Source organism: Mustelus asterias, chromosome 3 (genome assembly GCF_964213995.1).
Source record: "Mustelus asterias chromosome 3, sMusAst1.hap1.1, whole genome shotgun sequence".
Lineage (NCBI taxonomy): Eukaryota > Metazoa > Chordata > Chondrichthyes > Carcharhiniformes > Triakidae > Mustelus > Mustelus asterias.
In genome coordinates, this window is record NC_135803.1 from 132,818,160 (window position 1) to 132,841,400 (window position 23,241).

Here is a 23,241-nt window from a genome sequence, read left to right on the forward strand (position 1 = left end):
ATGGCCTCCTTCTGCACTATAGGAATTCTATGATTCTGTGATCAGCCATACGTGGGTGGTGTCACATTGATTAGCACTGCTGCTTCACAGTGCCAGGGACCTGAGTTCAATTCCAGCCTCGGGTGACTGTCTGTGTGGAGTTTGCACATTCTCCCTGTGTCTGCGTGAGTTTCTTCCGGGTGCTCCAATTTCCTCCCACAGTCCAAAATTGTGCAGGTTAGGTTGATTGACCATGGTAAATTGTCCCTTAGCATCCCAAGGTGGAAAGCTGAGGGGAATTAGCGGGGTAAATATGTAGGGTTACAGGGATAGGGCCTGGATAGGATGCTCTGTCGGAAAGTCGGTGCAGACTCAATGGGCCAAATGGCCTCCTTCTGCACTGTGGGGATTTTATTCTGTGACATTGAGGAAATAGTAACATTTCCATTTTCTGTATTGAACAGACTTGAAGGGTGTGCAGACAGTAACATCATGGGGAAGCCTGCAATCTGAGCAAAACTGCATGCTCACTCTGTCTGCTTGTATCTAGTAACAGAGAATGCAATACAGCTACTTTTCTTTGAATAGAAAGCTTCTGTAACCTTCCTTACACAACAATGGACAGCAAACTGTTGAAGTGTTGCAAGTATCTCCCAGAAAGAACCAAACACATAAGTTGGTTATCTTCAGAGTCACCAGCAATGCAAACCTTGTTCTGCTCTGAAGTTGCAGTTGTGGCTACAACAGGTGGCAGATTTCACTGAGTATATTCTGACTGAAGCATAGTTTGCTGAGTTTCAGGTAGAATAATTCCTCCTGAACAGACAAGAAGGAGCTCTCTTCCTGCCAGATGCCCTTTTTGTCACCCTCCTCCTCCCTCTTCTGGCAGCTTATCCTGCTTTGCGTGGCCTCTGTTCTTTCGCAAGTCATGCTGTATTGCAAGGGAAATGCCTACGAATGCCCCTATGTCTGGGAGCAGCTGGTTCATGCAGGAATCTTGAAGCCAGGAAAAGTCCTTCCACACCACTCCCTGTAGACGTTTGCAACTCAATGCAGTTATAGGAAGCACCAAGCAGTTGTCAAATCATAGCAAGAACCAGATGAAATTAACTTGTCAGTAGTTGAAGAAACCTTTAAATCATGCTTTGATGGGTGCTGGGGTTCTTCCCTGCTCATGATGGGTGCTGGGGTTCCTCCCTGCTACGGCGCACATGTTCACTCATTCGTGTTTATGAGAAGGCGTTAGTTGGAGTGCTGAGCTCTAAAATACCTCCACTGGAATCAATGTGGCACCTGATGTGATTTAGCCACAGGTTTGTGCATGTCATAGATGCCATTTTGGAGCTCTATGGGCACTCATAGAGCACAAAAGTAGGATGTAGACAAACTCATTTTCTTTTTAAACTACCAAGGGCTACAGGAGTGTTCCAGTCCTAAAAACCCTCTGTGTGAAGAAATCTTTTGTATTTTTCCTCTCGTAATTAAATATTGCTCAGATGAAAGGTCTGAAATATTAACACAGTTTTTCTTTCTCCAGATGCTGCCAGACCGGCTGAGCCTTTACGACATTTTCTGTTTTTATTTCAGATTTCCAGTATCTGCAGTGTATCGCTTTGCTATTATTTTAGGTTGGCTACAAATTTTGACCAGCTTTTCCAGTGATCATTCCTTGAGCATACCTTAAGATAAAATTAGGGCCGGACTGTAACCGCAGAGGGATTGGTTGCCTTGTAGAGGAATGGAAAATATGGAGGTGGTTCATTGGAACCAGGTTACAGTTCCTGAATGTCAGTGTCTAAACAAGGTGTGCAGATTTTATTTGCATAAAACAATGAATATATAAAGATTCTTTTATGTGTTTAGTTTATCCATCACTTGAATCTGATGATGATGATCCAGTTTTCAAATCCAGATCTAAAAAGAGAAAAAGTGCGGATGATACACCTTGGAATCCTACAGGTACTTGTGCAACATGTGGGGTATTTAGTGTTTGTCGTATTTTAACACTATTATTCATCATGCGCGCTATTTGAAAACAATTCTCGGTATTTTCTCTGCCATCGAGGTGGGCTGGGATTATGTTTTCAGTCTGCAGTTTATCAGTATGACTAGTAATAATGTTATAGTTAATCATTAGAAATTATATAACACAATATACTTGTTTAGAGTGTCATGGTGGCACAGCTTCACAGCGCCTGGGAATCGGGTTCAATTCCAACCTCAGGTGACTGTCTGTGCGGAGTCTGCACATTCTCCCCATGTCTGCGTGGGTTTCCTCCAGGTGCTCCGGTGTCCTCCCACACTCCAAAGGTGTGTGGGTTAGGTCGATTGGCCATTCTAAGTTCTCCCTTTGTGCCAGAGGGACTAGCAAACTAGCAGGGTAAATACGTGGGGTTATGGGGATAGGACCTGGGTGGGATTGCTGTTGGTGCCATCATGATGGGCCGAATGGCCTCCTTCTGCACTGTAGGGATTCTATGGTTCTAAATTTGCGGCTGATTTTAAATTTATTTCTTTTGAAGGGGTAATTATTTACTTGCATCCCATTCGTAATTTAAGAAATGTGAGTAAGTTCACACGGCAGAATCATTTCCTGAACCAGCCTTCATGGTAATCTCCGTTAGTACTGCATCTGTATAATATCGAAGGTTTAGACAAAACCAGTTAGTTGCTTTCACTATAATTTCATGGTATAAATGAAATATATGAAGGCTAATCATAATTTATGATTTCTATGTTAAAATATACCATCATTTATAACTGGCCGTGACAGATCTAATTGGAAGTTGATGTATTTCACAACATAATTATGGTGGTAAAATGATGAAGTGTACACAGCATAAAAACAGCTTACAAATGGTGTCATTGAGCAAAACCGAAAGAGAGTGTTTTTCATTCTGTGTCATTTTGTATTACATGGATATTCTCCCGAAATACATACCTTGAAACACATTTTAAATTGCTGGGATAAATGGCCATTGTTTTCCCATGATCTTAAATATTAAAATAATTAATTACCTTGAATATCTGAAAAATAGATACTGTCGCATTTAGTGAAAACTTAATGAACAATAAAATAAAAATCTCTACTGCCAGGATCTTTCATAGTGAGATCCCTGTTGTGTTGAGCGGATGTACTAAAAGGAATAATCCCTGTCTAAACCAATTGCTGACGCTTGATTGCCACACGAAATGGCTGCACGGAAATTTACGCATTTATATTTTTAACTTGAGCATTCTTGTGTAAATTTTTTACTTAGCTGGGAAATTATCTCCTCTTATTTTTAAAATTTCAAAAGATCAGTGTAAAGTATAGAACATTTTATATTATATTCTGGCAGGCCAAATTAAATATGGGTGTCGGCACGCCAAAGGAAATTGTGTAACACATAGACGCTGCTCAGTATCCTTCTTAATCCCAACCATGTTCTTTGAGAACAGTTCAGTTCAGTTTGAAATGAGTAAGAAATTTTTGAGGGTGACATTTGATGAAATGATCAGGCATAATTTGGGTGGCACAGTGGTTAGTGCTGATGCCTCACAGGCACCCGGGTTCAATTCCAGCTTCTGGTCACTGTACGGAGTTTGCACGTTCTCCTCATGCCTGCATGGGTTTCCTCCGGGTGCTCTGGTTTCATCCCACAGTCCAAAGATGTGCAGGTTAGGTTGATTGGCCATGCTAAATTGACCCTATTGTCAGGGGGATTAGCAGGGTAATTGCGTGGGTTATGGGGATGGGGCCTGGGTGGGACTGTGGTCAGTGCAGACTGGATGGGCCGAATGACCTCCTTCTGCTCTGTAGGAATTCTGTGATTCTATGACTTATTATCATCGTTAGACTATAGGATTTGAAATAATAGATAACATAACCCTTGTGCACAGAATGCCAACAATTGCAAATAAATATGTTCTATTTCTTTAGCCAGAGTTACGCCATCTGTTCCTCGGCATGACAGGCCAACACGAGAAGGTGCAAGGGTTGCCTCAATAGAAACTGGATTAGCAGCAGCCGCTGCTAAATTATCTCAACAGGTGAGTTCCTTCAGAAGTTTCACCACCAAAAGACATAGATTGTATGAAAGTTCCTTTATGTTGAGTACATACTTCAGAAAAATCCATTTTCTAAATGGATTGAAATTTTTACTTTTTGTTAATTCAGCAAATGGAACACATCTCTGCAGTTTTAAAAATAAATAATAAACTTTGTACAATGTTATTGGCATATATGACTCTTTTATTTAGCGTAATTACTACCTATCAATCATCATTCGAAACAAGTGGGAGGCACTGTGGCATCGTGGTTAGCACTGCTGTCTCACAGCGTCAGGGACCCAGGTTCGATTCCAGCCTTGGGTGACTGTGTGGAGTTTGCATGTTCTCCCCGTGTCTGTGTGGGTTTTCTCTGAGTGCTCTGGAATCCTCCACAGTCCAAAAAATATGCAGGTTAGGTGGATTGGCCATGCCATATTGCCCCTAAGTGCCGGGGGGGTTAAGCGGGGTAAATACATGGAGTTACAACGATAGGGCCTGGGTGGGATTGTTATCAATGCAGGCTCAATGGGCTGAATGGCCTCTTCCTGCACTGTAGGGATTGTATGATTCTTCTATGATTCTAAGTTTAAGGACAGGTTTCTCAGATCGTGAACACATTATTAGCTAATTGTTACGAGCCTGAGCATTAATGAATGGGTAAATCCATATCTGTACACATATCCATAAATAATGATTTATATAATTGCATTTCATTGTAGGAACAGCAGAAAGTCCAGAAGAGAAAATATACCAAAAGGAAGGTGTCAACAGATGACGCGATCAAAATCCCTCAGGAAAGCGCTTCTACAGAAATGAAGACTGACAGCCATGCAGGTAGTTTAATGGATCAAGAATTTACTGCTGACACTGGCACGCTTGGTACAGCTCAATTCAGCAGAGGGTCTCAGTTTGTGTCTCCAGATGCCGGAGACAAGACCACGGCGGCACGGTAGCACAGTGGTTAGCACTGCTGCTTCACAGCTCCAGGGACCTGGGTTCGATTCCCGGCTTGGGTTACTGTCTGTGTGGAGTTTGCACATTCTCCTCGTGTCTGCGTGGGTTTCCTCCGGGTGCTCCGGTTTCCTCCCACAGTCCAAAGATGTGCGGGTTAGGTTGATTGGCCAGGTTAAAAAAAATTGCCCCTTAGAGTCCTGAGATGCGGAGGTTAGAGGGATTAGTGGGTAAATACGTGGGGGTAGGGTTGGTATGTGGGGGGGATTGTGGTCGGTGCAGACTCGATGGGCCGAATGGCCTCCTTCTGCACTGTAGGGTTTCTATGATTTCTATGATTTCACCAGTTACACCCAGCCGCAGTTTAGCAGCTAAGGGTAATTTTAATTGAATAATAAGCTGCGATGTTTTTGAAGGGTGACCATTTATGATGCCTCACAAACACTGTGGGTGAAATTAGAGCACCATGTTCCAGATAAAAGCTGGGGGACAGGAGTTCAATTTGAGGGTGGGTGGGGAATTCTGTGCCTGAACAGCACTGGATCCAGGCTGGCTTGAGCTTGAGACAGGAATCCTTAGCTTCAGTCTGAATTTGAAGGTCCAAAGGACCTAATATTTGTGTAAGGAACATAGAAATAAGAGTAGGCCATTCAGGTACATGAGCCAGTTTGGCCAATTTGTGGCTGACCTTCACCTCAATCCCATTTACTCAGCTTTGATCCATTGTTCTTCATACGCTTGCCTCATAATAACCTATCAAATCTTGGAGTTTTCAATTGACTCAGCATCCATAGCCTTTTTTGGGACCTATTCATGAAATTTGCTTGCCCTGCATGAAGCAGGAGTTGGGCTGTTCCAATTAGCTCACGGATTTATATTTGGTCTAACCAGTGGCTCTTGAAGGGCCAACTTGAGGTACTACCAAGGTGTACTTTTAAAAAAAACTTGATGTGTCCCTTAGAGTTAGTGTGAACCATTGCTGGCTCATGTTCAGACTCCTTCTGATTGCTTCCCACTACCCCAGAGCATTTGAGTAATTGAGTGTGACAATGATGTGGCATGGAAGTCGGCAGTCTTTGTGATAAAGATGATATCTGGTCAGAAACTGAGCTCAAGTTCAATTAGAACACCAATGTCCAACATGCAGACCTCCCCTAGGCTCACTGCCTTCATTGCTTCCTTCATCCTCACTGCTACCATTCCAGCATTGCATCTCTGTTTTCTGCCGCTCCTCCAGACATACCTGAAGACCCTGGCCAGTGTTGCAGCAACCCAACAATTGCATCCACTTTGCCTGAAAGCTGCCTGAGAACACACCGTAGGGCCGGAATTCTCACCCCAAAATTCTAAGTGTTGAATTCTCAGGAAAACTGGAGTAATTCATGCTGTCTTTTTCAGTGAGAGTTCACACTAGAATCTCCCACAGTCTGTGCACTACAGAGGCCACCAGCGTGAATCTCATTATAAATCAGTGGGCAGGACCTATTCCTGCCCGAGAGGCTGAAACCAGCGGGGTCTCTGCATGCGCAGTGGCCCCGAACTGTCAGCCTCCCATTTGCTGGCCAGCTCGATTGGTCAGGGGGCCGATCACAGATCCCCCGACCATTCCTGGGCCAGCCATGACACCCCCCCCCCCCCCCCCCCCCGCCGGTCCCACCCCGACCTCCATTCTGCCTCCACCATCCCACATTGTCTGCCCCCCCCCCCCACAGTATCCAGCTAACCCCCAGCCCACCCCGATCGCTGCCTCTGTTCTGCCCCCATCAATCCTAGTGTAGAGTGGCAGCAGGACACCTCCACCCATCGCCACTAGGCTGCGTCCCATTGCTGATGGCCAGTGCCAAGGTGCCTCCTGAGCATTGGCACTTTTCCCCTTGGGCAGTGCCAGGGGCACAGGCTGGCACTGCCAGGGTGCCCATGCCTAGGTGGCACCACCCCACCCATGCCTGACCTCCTTGGGGGGCCCCAATTGCCCCCCCCCCCACCCTTCACTCCAGTGGGGTTGGGCTGCTAACTCCCCGAAAGTGGGGCGCTACTGTAATTCCTGCTTGGGGGCGGTGGGGGGGTGGGGTGGAAGCTAGCGGGCCTGGGGACTTCAGTTCCGGGCCCGCTAATTACATTCCAAATTAGATTTAAATAAATATTGAAATTACTTACCTGTCTTCCCGCCGCTTTCCAGCACGGGTATGATGGCACTGGGAGATGCACTCGTAGCGGGAACGCATGCGCGAATCCTGTGCATGCCCAGCCGCGAGATTCTCCCATGCCGCTGAGCTAGAAAATTAGTGCGACGGGGAGGGAGAATCCCCCCCATGGTGTTTGCAGCTCTGCAGTCTAATTGCAGTAAGTCTCGAGACCCAATTTGATCTGCTCTCAGACCTATCCTGTTCCAGCACAGACGGCGAAGACACTGGGCTAAACTCTGAGGAATGAGGCCGAGAGCAGCTACTCTGCAGGAAGTTTGACAAAAGGTGGTGTAGAAATCCATTGAAGTGTCAATATGCTATGCACAGCGCAGACTCATTCTTATAGGCCCCCTGGATCTTTGTAAATCTATTTGGTCTTAACTTAAATATTTTTGGGACAGTCTACCACTAAATTCCAGTCACATGATAAATTCTGACGCAGCGTCGGATTACACTTTACCGAGGCGTGCCCCTGACACTCAACGGTGTGAAATACCAGGGTATGTAATTAGAGGTCAGTCGGGGCTAGAAGATTTGGCATGTTTTCCTGCCAGCCTCTGCAGTGGGAAACACTCCACGTTCCCACCCCCGCCACGGGACTTGGGGAGAATTCGGCCCATTGTTTTTTTACTATTCAGCACCTGTATTTTATTTACAGCTTTTTCCTGCCTGGTCTGTCTTTTCAATCAGTTGAAAATTGATCAAAATTGATCAAAAGTACAAAAGGCTCTAAATCATACTACTTTTCTGTGCTTGAATGCACCTGTGTGGCATTTTCTTTTTCTGTCAAGTTATAAGCAGCCTATATAATAGCACTCATAATACCCTGGCACAATCAGTGCAGTAGAAGTGCAAGTTGTATTACCGTAAGGAGTGTTTATGTTAAATATGGATTCACAACTACAGTCAGTGTTCTCAGAGATTCTTGGAATTGGGAATTCAGAGAGCAGGAACGCAATCTGTTTTAAGGGGATAAAGTGGAGCACAAGGCTGCAATTCAGGTGCACACCTGAGAAGACTCAACTAAACCACTCAATGCAACTTGGGAAATGGTTCAATCTCCTAGCCCTTTCTGTTCCTGACTTTAATGAGATACGGTTATTTTTAAACTCGTAGCTATTGTTCTATTTATATTTATTGTGTGCCACATGTTATTCAACCTTCTAAAATGTCAGAATAACAGTACACTAATGGGAGAGCAAAGTCATTATTCTATCTTATTCAAATGCTTTACCTATTTATTTATATTGCTCAAGTGGACATTGTAAGGAGCGGTTTGCACATTCATTTCTGAGTAACTGTTGGATTTAGGCAGCTATGTTAGTAAAAATACAATGAAAGTGCCACAAAATTTAATCTTTCAATATAGATATTAATCTAGATCAGAGGCAAGACCATTCATGCTGGAATAGAGGGCCCAGTACCAAATAATCCATCACATGAAACTCAGTGTGTTTGTGTCATATTTATATATCAGAGAATCCCTACAGTGCAGAAAGAGGCCATTTGGCCCATTGAGTCTGCACTAAGAATAGTCCTACCCAGGCCCTATCCCCATAACCCCACAGATTTACCCCGCTAATTCCTCTAACCTACGCATTCCGGGACATTGAGGGGCAATTTAGCACTGCCAATGCACCTAACCTATATATAATATATATAGATAACCTTTAATGATTACAAGATTGCAATCTGGCTTAAGAATTCATGAGTCAGTCAAAAATTACTTGAGCTTTTTTTTACTCCACATTGCCTTCTAAAACGCCTAAGTCTTATGATGTGTGGTGTTCATTATTCTCTATATTATCTTACATGCATATTTGAAATCTATTTTTTTCAATGCAAGTTTTCTAATTATGTGAAAATGTAACTACTGTGTCATCAGTGATAATTTTGATTCATAGAATAAAATCATAGAATCCCTACAGTGCAGAAGGTGGCCAATCAGCCCATCGAGTCTGCACCAACTCTCCAACAGAGCAACCCACCCAGGCTCTAACCCTGTAGACCCACATATTTACTCCACAAATCCCCCTAACCTAAGGAACAATTTAGCATAGCCAATCCACCTAACCTGCACATCTTTAGACTTGCATTTATACAGCACCGTTAACATTGGAAGATGCTTCACAGGAGCGTATTGAAACACAATCTGACTCACCTGGTTACTGAGGAGATATTAGGACATCATTAGGGGCGGCATGGTAGCATAGTGGTTAGCACTGCTGCTTCACAGCTCCAGGGACCTGGGTTCGATTCCCGGCTTGGGTCACTGTCTGTGTGGAGTTTGCACATTCTCCTTGTGTCTGCGTGGGTTTCCTCCGGGTGCTCCGGTTTCCTCCCACAGTCCAAAGAGGTGCGGGTTAGGTTGATTGGCCATGCTAACATTGCCCCTTAGTGCCCTGAGATGCGTAGGTTAGAGGGATTAGTGGGTAAATGTGTGGGGCTGTGGGGGTAGGGCCTGGGTGGGATTGTGGTCGGTGCAGACTCGATGGGCCGAATGGCCTCTTTCTGCACTGTAGGGTTTCTTTTTCTTTCTATGAAACAATGGCTTGGTCAAAATGATAGGCTTTAAGGAGCATTTCAAAGGAGGAAGGGGAGGTATAAGGAGGACATACCAAAGCTTAGGACCTCAGCAGCTCAAGACATGACCACCAGAGCTGGAGTGATTAGTGGAGTATGAGGTCAGAACGGGAATAGCGCAGTTATCTTGTGGATTGTAGGACTGGAGTGAGCTACATTTCTGCTTCAAAATGTTTTTGCAATGTAAAAGTTGTAATCACACGGTAAAGAAAATGTACAGGTGTTGAAAATATGAAGTACCAACAGAAAATGATAGAAACACTCAGCACGCCAGCCAAGATCTGTGGAGAAAAGAAATAATGTTTGCAGTCAGTGTTCCTTTGTTCGAAATGAGGAAGGGCCATTGATCTGAACATTAACTCTTATGGCCCTCTGTCCACACTGCTGACCTACCTGACCTGCTGAGCATTCTTTGGTTTTATCTGAAATTGTATGAGCTGCATTGTAAGATTAAGTCTGCTTTTTTTTTAACCATAATATGTGCTTATTGAAGTTTGCTTGTAGTTTGTGTGTAATTTGTAAAGTCAGGTAGATGGCTGTGGATGTGGAACAAATCTTCGCATGTGTTAACGTACGTGTTCAAACATCAAGCGCAATAATCATACATTTTTTTTATTTTTCAGGAAAACGGTTAAAGAAGGGGATGGCAACTGCCAAACAAAGACTTGGGAAGATACTAAAAATACATAGGAATGGAAAACTTCTTCTGTAAAGTTAGGAATGAGAAATATTTTCAGTTAAAATGTATCGGCCCGACACTAACGCTGTTACATGTGTGACGTAATGTTAACACATTTTAGATCATTCCAGGTTAGAGACGGTGTCCATTTAAACTGTATCTACAGACCTTTCTCAGTGAGAGTACGGTGCTTTTGTATGGTACTCCAGTAGGTTGGCTCCATTGGACCCGTTGTAGCACAATTGGAAATGCTTGTTAGCGGCATTTAATATCTATCAGAGGTGCCAGATTAGTTCAGCTGACTGTTCTTTTGGAGCATCTTTTAAGCATTAAATTACAGCTGGCGACAGAGTAAATGAATCTGGGAACACTACAATTTTTTTTGAAGAATGTCAAAAACAAATTTATAAGAAAGGTTGTCCTTACACCCACAGAAGAGGGTGTTACAGAGTACAGTAATAAAACTGCTGCCTTTAACCTGAGTAAATGGATGCTGTTTCTATACACTTGTTTCTCAGGCAATTCCACATTTCAGAGTTAAAGGAACATTTTAAATGTTTTTTTTTCATACTATACAAATCCTGTAAATATGATCCAAATACTAATCTTTATTGCAAAGTACCTTTTGAGTTACAACTCTCTGCACCCATTTCCCTATTACCTTTTTTTTTAACTTTTCATCTTTTATGATTAAAAAATGTTGTCTCTTTTTGGTTTGCTCTTATGATAATGGAACTTATTTTTTATAAAATACATTGCCTGAAAAACAAAGACATTATTTCGTGTGGCCTTGCAAAAATAATCACTTGTAAGTAGTCACAGTACATCAGCAGAAGTAACACATTATAGAGAGGCTTTGTAAATAAGGTAACACTTTTGTTCGATATGAGCTTATTATTTTCAATTTTGCATTATAATGCAATATGAAGTATTTTTGGTCTTAACTGGTGAAGTGTTTATGTCTATGTGACTTACCTGTAATTTATTAATATTTGTAGCTTTTTATATTTATACATTTCTTACACACTTTTTTTTTACATTTTTCAACTACTTGTGATGTCTGCTCTATCCTGAATTTGTTACATAAAATTTGGTCTTAAAGGGTCTTTTTTTTTCTCTATAAATCATCGGTGAAACAAAGTTACACAATTTTCAGCCTTTTACGTGGTATAATAATCCTGCCATACAACCTGTGCTTTTCTTCTATGTATATTTATAATTTGGATAGGTAACTAGGTAGTTCTTTATGAAAGCCATTCCTTTTTACCTAGTCTAGATGAGTTATAGCTACATCGACATTTTTATTATATGCAAACTTTATTTTTAAGAAATAGTTTCTGTATAGGATTAGCTAAAAGCTTAAATTAGTGTTTAGTTCATTTTGGTCACAAATGTGTGTGAACTATTTTGATTTTTATGTGTCATTTTAACGTTTGATATCTTTTTATGCTGCACATCCAAATCATCGGCTATAATGATATCCCTTTATGTTGAAGAAAAAAAGCTCTCAAAGAGATTTATATCAGTGAATGAAACGTTGAGTGAGATAGGCTGCAGTTAAAATTAACAGTGAACCTCAGGAATAAAGTAAAATAGGTTCCAGCCGTCAATGCACCTTTTGACTCTCACGATATCTTGTATATGGATTTTCTTGGATACTTGGCATTGTTTTTGATAAATACACCTTTCAATTTTAAAACAGAAGTCTGAATGCTTTTAGTAAAAGACATGAAAATATATATTAATCATCTCAACATTTTTAACGGTTTTAAAGCTGCAGTGTGTATCATCCTGATGCTTAAGGCATCTTAGACTCAAGTCAAATTCGTCTTTTTAAATGTCTGAACATACTGCAACTTCATTTTAAAATCCTTTGTAGCTTATTAAGAAAAGTATTTATGTAGCAAAGTAGTACTTGTGACCCTTGGAAGAAGGGCACTATGATTTAATAAACTGCATTTATTAGAATTGCCACAGTTTTTGAGGTGAAAGTTGCAGTGTTGAAGTTCGAATTGACCTCCATAAAATCAATAGCCACCTGAATCCAAACTGATGGTGTGTGCATCAGCATAAAATGAGACTGTGTGGTGAAGCAGGTTAGACACACTGCCCTTTCGCCACAACTTCAGCCCAGGTTGAAGGAAATACAGATTCATCTGGTTGCCAGTTATAATGGTCCTATGTGAAATAAGTTTACGATACTTTGACCCAAATCATGATGGCTCTATAGGATCCCCAGCAAGAAGCAGTCCTTAATCTGGTGCCAGTAGGTCGCTTGCCACACTTTCAGAAAAGCACCCCTTACCGTATGAGTGTGGCAGACTGGTGTCTGGGTAATGGAAACTTCACACTGATACAGTAAGGTGTGCTATGCTAATGTCGGGGCAGAACGGAGGGAGCTTTAAAAAAATATCCCACCTCCTGGCATTGACTTCCCTTGCTTTGATAAGTGCAAAAGAAAAGGTGTGACGATAATTGTAAATGTTCAGTTAACGCATACGGATGACAGAGTAGGAAAGGTGAATTAATTAAAAGGAATAATATATAGATATACAGTGATTATTTTAATTCAGTTCATGCAAACCGGAATGAAGAAATATTGTTTAACCAAAATGTATATGTATCGGATTATACTTCAGTAATGCAACCGAAAATACAAAACTGCAGATTTAACCATCTCTGTTGCAGCTGATTATACTTGGTTATATACTTGGTTGCATTTGGCAAAAGCCGGCAATCATTTATTTAGTCTGCGCACACATCGAGGACGAAAACCTTTAGCAAGCAGCACTCTGCTGTCGACTGATTTCCACAGCTTTTTTAAAATTTCTATTTGATTGATTTTTCCCATGGCATGATATGCAGTAAACTGGAAATGGGGATTAAAAAGAGAGAAAAAAAGCATTCTTCTTCTGAAGTTGTTTAGGTATGCTGTTTATTACTGTGTAATACAGTAGGAAAACATACTTACTGGCAGATAAAGGATGGATCAGTGATAGCCACTCTGTAACTTTGCACCATGGTTCATGTTTTGTATTCAATTTTTAAAAAATTCCACTGCACTATAAATTACAACAGAAACACTTCTTACATTTTTATTTTAGCTACTATTATTAATGTGTACATTGTCAATAAAGTAAATAACCTGTATAGAATGTTTTAAAACTGTTAAAAATAAAAATCTACATACGCTTCTGTTTCATGAGCCTCTTGCCTATTCACTTCCAGACAATTTGTTTGGAAACAATAGCCAGCACTTCTCAATGATGTGTATCAACGTTGATGGTGAAACAATGCAGAACGTAAACAGAAGACTGCATTATGGCAAAAAGAAAGAGGTGGGGGACATTACTTCAAAGCAGAAGATTAAAACTCTTTAGAGGGAGTTTTATGGCCTCTCCCTCTTTGGAGGTGGGGAGGACATCTAATCAGGCAGGAGTGTGGGTGGCGTAAGAGCACCCTCCTACATTTCCACCTCCACCAAAATTTATCCTGTGGCTGGACTTCCCATCCAGTCATTACTTGAGTCCTTTAACTGGGCAATTAATCATAGAATCCCATAGAATTGTAGAATATAATCACTACAGTGCAGAAGGAGGCCACTCGGGCCATCCGAGTCTGTCCTTATCCCCACCTATTTATCCAGCGAATCCCCCTAACCAACATATCGTGGATACGAAAGGCAATTTAGCATGGCCGATCCACTTAACGTGCACATCTTTGGACTTTGGACGGTAATTGGAGCACCCGGAGGAAACCCACGCAGAATGTGCAAACTCCACCCAAGGCCGGAATTGAACCTGGGTCCCAGGCGCTGTAAGGCAGCAGTGCTAACCACCGTGCTAAAATTAATGACCACTTAAGGGACTCATTCACAGCTGCTGGTATTAGCCCAGCTGCGGGCACGCCCGTCACTCTGTGGCATGCATGACAAGTAAAACTGCGGGCTGCTTGTGGTCTCGGGGTAGGGGGTGCTGGAGGCTGTCTGTTATTCAAGCTCACTTGAGGCCTGATCAAAGGATCCAGCATCGGCAATATTAGATGCTGGTGATTAAAATTGCTGTTGGTGTCCGATTGGCTGAAAGCCTATGGTTTAAGGAGGTGGGGTGGGGGCGGTGGATTTCCACAGCCTGGGATCCTTGATGCAAGGGAAAGCCCAGCAGCGGCCACTTCTGTGCCTGAGAGGCACTTCAATACCAGCAGGCCTTCTGGAGCTGGCAGCACTGCTCTTCAGCCAGCCAGCGAGCCTGCCTCAATAAAATCTCCCCCTTTGCACATGAAGATACTCTCTTAAAATGCAAAGGCCTCCCTTTATTCTTCACAATTGACGACCATCCACTGAAGTATGCATGAAGGAAAATAAATTATATGGGATAGAAGTTAATTTCTACTGGGTGGAAATCTGGTGGGTACTGGACCCATCACCCAGTACTCAGCTGAAAAGGAAAATTTACTGGGGCCTATAGTGAAAGGCCAATCGTACCGCTAGTTTACCAGCTGGCAGTGGAAGTTAAAATTTCCTTATTCATCTTGCTGTAAGACTCCGCCTCGTCTCTCATGTTTTCTGGGACTTAAACACTTCATTATCTTCTCCGTCTCAAACTCCTTGTCACTCTGATTTCTTTTTGGTGGGAGTCTGTCCTTTGTAACTTTCTTCTATATGCCTCTCTGTTAGAACGATCCAGTAAAAATGGAAAAGTCCCATGGTGCCCTTTCGTGAGTCTGACTAGCTATCATATAGAATTTTAATTGGAGTTTTCTTGAACTGACCACCTGGCAACATAGCAGCAGCATTTTCAGGAAGGGAACCGGGATTTACCAGTGGGCGGTGCCCTACCTCTGGGTTACCTGACCAATTGGGGAGGTTGGGCGAGATGATGGGTTCTGTCAAAGGAAGGATTTCTAATGGGTTACAAGAATCATTTGGATCTTTGAGGCTGCAGCGATGCTCAGTAGCAGCAGTGTGTACCATCTACAAGATGCACTGCAGAAATTCACCAAAAATCCTTAGACAGCACTTTCCAAACCCACAACCACTTCCATCTGGAAAGACAAGGGCAGCAGATGCATGGGAACACCACCAGCTGCAAGTTATCCTCCAAGCCACTCACCATCGTGACTTGGAAATATATCCCTGTTCCTTCGCAGTCGCTGGGTCAAAATCCTGGAATTCCCTCCTTACTGGCATTGTGGGTCAACCCTCAGCACATGGACTGCCTCCAACTCTGGCCTCCATCCTGACACCTAATTCTTTTCCTCCAGCATCCAAAATCAATCCTAGGCCTCTAATTCTGACCCCTGTCTTCACTTACAGGAGGGCTACAGGTTTGTTAGCCTGATCTTATTTCCTCTTTACTGACTAGCTGTACACACCATACTGGTTATTATCATAATGAGACCCTAGGCCCAATAGCTAAGGTGTCTCAGACTTCATTTGAGGCACTTTATGGGTGGCATGGTGCCACAGTGATTAGCACTGCTGCCTCATAGTGCCAGGGGCCTGGATTCGATTCCCGGCTTGGATCACTCTCTGTGCGGAATCTGCACATTCTCCCCATGTTTTTTTTTGCCTTTTAGGGACGTTCTCCCCATGTTTGCGTGGGTTTCCTCCGGGTGCTCCGATTTCCTCCCACAGTCCGAAAGATGTGCTGGTTAGATGGATTGGCCATGCTACATTCTCCCTCAGTGTTACCCGAACAGACGCTGGAGTGTGGCGACTGGGGGATTTTCACAGTAACTTCATTGCAGTGTTAATGTAAGCCTACTTGGGACACTACGAGATGAACTTTTGCACAGTTTTAAGCAACAACCTTTTAAATGAGGTAATTGACCATAATTTGCTGTGGAAGTGATGCTAGTTATATCTGCCATTGGTTAGACTTGTCTTGCTCCTTTGATCTGAAGGATATTTTACACCATGCAAGTTGCTAAAAATGAAATATTTGCTGTGTGGAAAACAATGGATCTGTGACTTCAGCAAACAAACCAGACACTGTGTGTCTACGCCTTAAACAATCAGATTGAAGTGACATTGACAGTTCATGTGTGGGGAAGGCATTGTAGGTTGGAGTGAGTGAATTCAATGTCAAATCAGACACAGACAGAAATAGCGGGTGGGATTTTATCACTTTTGCACCAAGTGCTGGCTAGGTGAGAAAACCGGCATGCAGCTCGCCGGCTACACAGCCGGCATTTCTCGCCGGATAATCCAGCACTTGGCGCAAAGAAAGTGGAGGTGAAGCCTGTGCCGTCACACTGACGGGGCCGGAAAAAGCCACCAATACCCCCAATCCTGAGATTGGAGCACCCCAAGCTCCGATTAAGAAATGGTGAAGCTCACCGTCACACACACAGATACCCCCACCCATTCTCCACATGCACATGGGCAAATGTCCCCCCACTCCCACCCCACAGGTTCCCCGCACCGAGTCCCCCACCCCACGAGTCCCCCACCCCACGAGTCCGCCACCACCATGGACATAGGAACTCTCCAAACTGACACTGAAAATCCCCCTCCATGGAACACCTCCCAAAGGGGGGCTCCCCCGGCATTGCCCCTGATGCTGGCTCCTGGCACTGCAGTGCTGTGGATGTTGTCAGGGGGTAATGCCAAGGAGCTGCCTGGCTATATCCCTCTCCTCCTGGGGGCTATACCTAACTGTGCACCCGGCAGATTCCCTTTGCCTGGTTTCTGTTTTAAAAACGTGTTCTAAACTTGCCAACCGTGACAGGGAGATCCCAATGTAGGAGGATGTCCTCTAATATTATAATCTATTTAAATAAGGTTCCCAACCTTTCTGGGGGAGGGGGGAATGGGGGAAATCTGAGGACGAGATCTCATTGTTGAGGTTCTTTTCTTGACTCTTGGGGGATTTTGCGCCCATGTCCTTACCCAGCCTGGTCTACATGTGACTCCAGATCTGTGTCACTGACTCTCAAATGCTCTGAAATGGAGGGCAGTGAGGGATGGGTAATAAATGCTGTTCTAATCAGTGATGCCCAAATCCCATGAATGAATTTTTAAAAAAAGCCATAGCCTGGAGCATTGGAATTTTCTTTATTCATCTGTAGGACATGGGCGTCGCTGGCTGGCCAGCATTCATTGCCCATCTCTAATACCCCTTGAGAAAGTGGTGGTGAGCTGCCTTCTTGAAACACTCCATGTTCTGTGGTTGATCCATAATGCACATAATGAATGGACTTACTTTGCATTAAGTTGATCTTTCTCTACACCCTAGCTATGACTGTAACACTACATTCTGCACTCTCTCCTTTCCTTCTCTATGAATGGTATGCTTTGTGTGTATAGCGCGTAAGAAACAATACTTTTCACTGTATGTTAATACATGTGACAATAAATCAAATCAAAATGCCTATGGGATTTTCTGAAAGTGCTAAGTCATGATCCAGGCCTTTCCATGAAACACATACAGCTCATATTTTTCTCTGAAATAACATTCTGTAGTTCAATTTGTGGAGGAAAGGTCAAATGGTTTCAGATTGACACCAATGTGGTTACAGTGGCTATAAGATCAATACATCCCAGTATATAAGCTCAGCAGGATACGGCAAGAATTGATATTACTGACTGCAATCCTTGGTAAAGCCCAATTCTTTCCTTGCCAGCAGCCATCAAAATTCCTCCATTGCCTTGATCCCACACTCCAGCAGCAAACTGGGATATTCTTTTAAACTCAAGGATAGAGGAAGCTGATACTGCACTCTGATTCCCTGGATAGACAATTACACCCGTTCCATCTCTGAACCATCACAACCATAGTTAAACCTCTTCCCAATAGATAATTACCACCCTCCTTGTTTGACTTCTGCTCGATTTAACTTGGCTTTTCAAAGGAGCAGGAGGAAAATAAGACCGTTCCAGATTTTTACAACGTGTTAATTTGATGTTTCCATTTCTCTGACCAGTTTGAAGTTAAAGTTTATCTATTGGTGTCACGAGTAGGCTTACATTAACACTGCAATGAAGTTACTGCGAAAAGCTTCCAGCCGCCCCACTCCGGTGCCTGTTTGGGTACACCGAGGGAGAATTTAGCACGGCCCATGCAGCTAACGAGCACATCTTTCGGACTGTGAGAGGAAACCGGAGCACCCGGAGGAAACCCCCACGCAGACACGGGGAGAACGTACAGACGCCGCACACACACTGATCCAAGCCGGGAATCGAACCTGGGTCCCTGGCGCTGTGAGGCAGCAGTGCTAACCACTGTGCCGCCCATTGACATCAAGCCCTTACACATGGGGTCTTCTTGTTCCCACTTCCCCAAAATGCTGATTGATTTCCAATATTAGCATAATGGAGATAATGAGCCTGTGATGTGGTCAGTTTTTGATCTGCGTCAGCAGTCTGTGTCTTTAAACAGTCACATTTTGAATAATTGACAATGGAGAATGGTTAATTTAGCCAAGCAGATGATATCCATTTTTCTCCAATGTCCAATATTTTTACAATTCTTTTACATTAGATAGTAATGAATGGTTGTGCATGAGCAAAAGAACTATTCTGATATGTATATCGCAGAAACCAATAGCTTTTCTAACTTAATATTCCCCCCCAAGAAACTAGCCACCTCCCTGGAACCTAACATAATTTTGAAGTTTGCCACTTGGTTGAGGATTGGACCACTTCAGTCCTGGAAAATCAAAGTACCTGCAGTAAGAAACTATTATAAACAAATAGGAAAGTTCTGCAAAGATAATTTGGAGATTTTTTTTATTCATTCATGGGATATGGGTGTTGTGGCTTGGCCAGCATTTATTGCCCATCCTTACTTGCTCGAGGACAGTTGAGAGTCAGCCACATTGCTGTAGCTCTGGAATCACATATAGGCCAGACCAGGTAAGGACGGCAGATTTCCTTTCCTAAGGACACATTAGTGAACCAGATGGGTTTTTCCAACAATTGACAATGGTTTCAAGGTCATCATTAGATTCTTAATTCCAGATATGTTTTATTGTATTCAAATTCCACCATCTGCTGTGGTGAGATTTGAACCCAGTCCCCAGAACATTAGCTGAGTTTCTGGATTAATAGTCCAGCAATAATACCACAAGGCCATTGCCTTCTAGATGCAGAGTGGTGCAGTTTTGGCGCCCCAGCAGCTGGGAGATTGGAGAACTTGTGAACACGCTCAAACAAGATTCAAACTTCTTCATCAGGTTTCATTCAACTCTTCAGATTTGGAACATTGATTAGCTGCCAGGCCTGCAGCAATGCTCCCGATTCTGCTGCCTATCCCTGGCATTTAACCCGGCCTTCTGCAAGATTGTGGCCAGACCATGTTAAACCAGACCATGGGGAGGTGGTGGCATAGTGGTATTGTCACTGGCTAGTAATCCAAAGACCCAAGGTAATGCTCTGGGGACACAGGTTCAAATCCCACCACAGCAGATGGTGAAATTCTAATTCAATAAAAATCTGGAATTTAAGGCGGGATTATCCGGCCACACTTGCCCCAATGCCGGAAGATCCCGCCTGAGGTCAATGGACCTTTGCATGGTCTGTGTCCTGCCCGCTATGATTCCTGTGGCAGGCAGGACAGGAAAATTCTGCCCCCGAAGTCTAATGATGACTATGAAACCATTATCATAAAAACACATCTGGTTCTCTAATGTCCTTTGGGGAAGTAAATCTGCCATCCTTACCCAGTCTGGCCTATACGTGACTCCATGGCACGGTGGCACAGTGGTTAGCACTGCTGCCTCACAGCGCCAGGGACCTGGGTTCGACCTTGGGTCACTGTCTGTATGGAGTTTGCACATTCTCTACATGTCTGCGTGGGTTTCCGCCGGGTGCTCCGGTTTCCTCCCACAGTCTGAAAGATGTGCTGGTTAGGGTGCATTGACCCGAACAGGCGTCGGACTGTGGCGACTAGGGGAATTCCACAGTAACTTCATTGCAGTGTTAATGTAAGCCTTACTTGTGACTAATAAATAAACTACTTTATTTTAAACTTTAATCCACAGCAATCTGATTGACTCTTAAATGCCTTCTCAAGGGCAGATGGGATTGGCAACGAATGCTGGCCCAGCCAGTGAATGCCACATCCCATGAAACTAATTTTGGAGGTGTTACAGATTGGACAGAGACGCCTGTGCCCATGTAAAAAAAGAGGAGGAATATCAGACAATTTCCTGTGATGCTTTCCGCTGTATGGAATTTGGACATCTGGGTGAAGCTTCCTTTGCATTCCATGCCAACTGCTTCCGGTTGATTTCTAGGAACTGCTGTTCTCTGGACAGTTTTTTACGGATAAAATCCATAGCGAGTTAAATTGTGGCATCACGTGTGTGCAGATGATTTGTTTTTTTTCAGTATGGTTACCCTTAGTTAACAATGTTAGTTGGACAGTCCATTGTGCAACATAAGCTATTTTGATGCCATTAATGAACGTTGCTGCTCTTCATTATAAGCAATTATGCTTATTTCCACTAGATGGCACCAACATGACAGAATTCAGTGAAAATTGACTCCCAAAAAGTGGATGACAATTCTTGGGAGTTCATGGAGGGCTAAAAGCTTTTCATTTAAATATTATCCTTAAATCTTCATTGTTTATATTACTTTCCTGCTTGGACTGGTCATTTGCTGTCACATTGCAGATGGTTTTGTGTTGAATACTGATTTCTTCATTTTTTAAAAGTATGCATATGCTTTCCATCATAACCATCTGCAGAAACTCCATGTTTAGAAACACAATTCCTTGTGTCCTAAATTATATTTCAATTTTCCACCATTTGCTCGAGATCGTAAACGTTCCAGGCCTTGATGTGGTGACTGATAGTAACTACCGACGTCCAAATTAGGAGCAGGAGTAGGCCATTCGTAGGCCCTTGAGCCCACTCTGCCATTCAATAAGACTGCTGTATTGCAAATGTGACTCCCCTTGGTCTGTGTAATAAGTCTGCGGAGGCAGAAGTCCCTTCACCAAAATCCCTTTATTTACAAACTCTTAACAGTGGTACACAGAGCGCTAGCAGTCAGCAGTCTATCTCCGGGGGTGTCAGAGGAACTGACACACCCCTTTAAGTACAAGGCAAAGACTCCCTGATTAGCCCATCAATTGGATCCTTAATCAGGGAGTTCATATTCCAATAGACCAACCTCAATGGCCTGATTGAAGTCACTACAATCTGTCTGTTAGGATATGCTACGAAGCAGTGAATCCAGAGCTGAGGCTACTTACAACTGCTTACTTTTGTTCTAGTTATAAAGATTGGTGTGTATTTAATTCAATAATTAGAATAGAGGAGGCATATCTCACAATTAATTTCCAAAGCAAATATATTAAGGCAACTTTGAAGCTATTCAATTTGTGACCTTAATGGCACTGCCATTTATCGTAGGTGTGGTTTTGGAATGGCTGTGCTGTTAAATTCATGGGTCAGTGCTTTTCCGGTTTTGTTCCTTCGATTTGGCTTGCCTTCTCATTACAGGAAATGATTTTTCTGCTCCTCCATAAACATGCGCCCTAACGCTGGAAGATTGATGATCACAGGATTGCATGGTATGTCACCAAGTCAGATCATTAGCCTCACGCGTTTCGAACTGGGTGCACAATTGTGACTGTTAACTTGATCACAGCTCCAACAAACATTCTGTCCATGGAGTACAACCAAGTAGTAGTCTTCGTGCCGCTTGCAATTCTCGGGGCTGTTGTACTACCACCGTTCCTTCAGCTGGAACCAATGTTTATAAAACGTGCAATGGAGCTATGAATTTAGCCATCATGAACAACTTAGCACAGCTAATGCCACAATGATGAGGTTGTATATACATTTCCTGTAGTGTACTTGTTGAAAATATGGCTCATTAAAATTTATAGTGCTGGGAAAATAAATGTGCATGTGATCTATATTTGCAGAGAACAGCAACCAGAAACACTTAATAAATTCAGTGGTCTGTAAATAAAGCATGTCATTATTGAGAAGGTAATTTTGGTGAGGATTATATGGTGTAAAACTGTCAGGCCAGAGTGACAAGTGAGTAATTATGAATTCTTGTTTCTGAAATTGCTTTCTGAGCTTGACCAATCAGAACCGTTTGAAAAGACAAGAAGACATAATCTTATACAAATCATGTGTAAATTATATTTATCTCCGATAATTTTGTGGTCTATATATATATTAAGGAAGTCATGTTTGTTTTCACTTTAAACAATGGCATTTTGCCACTCAGACACAAAATGACGTTATTTCCATTAACATCTGACATGTATTTGCAATAGAAAAACACCAGGATTCAAGGAATCAGGATAAACATTGGAAATCTGTTTGTGTGTCCTTTTTATTAAGGGCTATTAGTGACGTGGCTAAACTTTTTAAACAGCAGAGTGAGCAAGAGCTCAGAAAAACTACACTTTGTTATGGTGGTTTCACCCTTACTTTCCTTCCAATAATTTACTAACTGCCTTTTTAAACATTGATTTCATTTTTAAAAAGTGTTTAAAAGTAAAGAAACACATTCAAAACTAACTTACTATTTAATTCACTTATTATTCAGCATTGTAAATTTTAGCATGTTTATTGTGAATTTATTTAACATTATTTTTCTGCATGCAAAAGTTCCCTGAAAATATCAGCACTTCCAGCACCAATAATGAGTTTATTGATGAGTGTCACAAGTAGACTTGCATTAACGCTGCAATGAAGTTACTGTGAAAATCCCCGAGTCGCCCCACATTCCGGTGCCTGTTCAGGTACATTAAAGGAGAATTTAGCACAGCCAATCCATCTAACCAGCATGTCTTTCGGACTGTGGGAGGAAACTGGTACACCCGGAGGAAACCCACACAGGCATGGGGAGAATGTGCA

General features: G+C 42.8%; 1 protein-coding gene across 4 annotated transcripts in view; it reads left to right on the forward strand.

Moving 5' to 3' along the window:
• phf2 (PHD finger protein 2) overlaps positions 1-13,609 on the forward strand; it is a 135,010-nt gene extending 121,401 nt beyond the window's left edge. For 2 of the 4 annotated variants that reach the window (XM_078209649.1, XM_078209650.1), the window contains exons 20-23: positions 1,843-1,938; positions 3,902-4,011; positions 4,731-4,845; positions 10,355-13,609. In XM_078209649.1, the coding sequence (XP_078065775.1) occupies positions 1,843-1,938; positions 3,902-4,011; positions 4,731-4,845; positions 10,355-10,443 (410 nt within the window). In that variant the 3' untranslated portion in view covers positions 10,444-13,609. Of the gene's footprint in view, positions 1-1,842; positions 1,939-3,901; positions 4,012-4,730; positions 4,846-10,354 lie in introns of those variants that run through there. The other 2 variants (XM_078209652.1, XR_013497472.1) reach the window with 2 other exon arrangements.
• Positions 13,610-23,241: the final 9,632 nt, after the last annotated feature.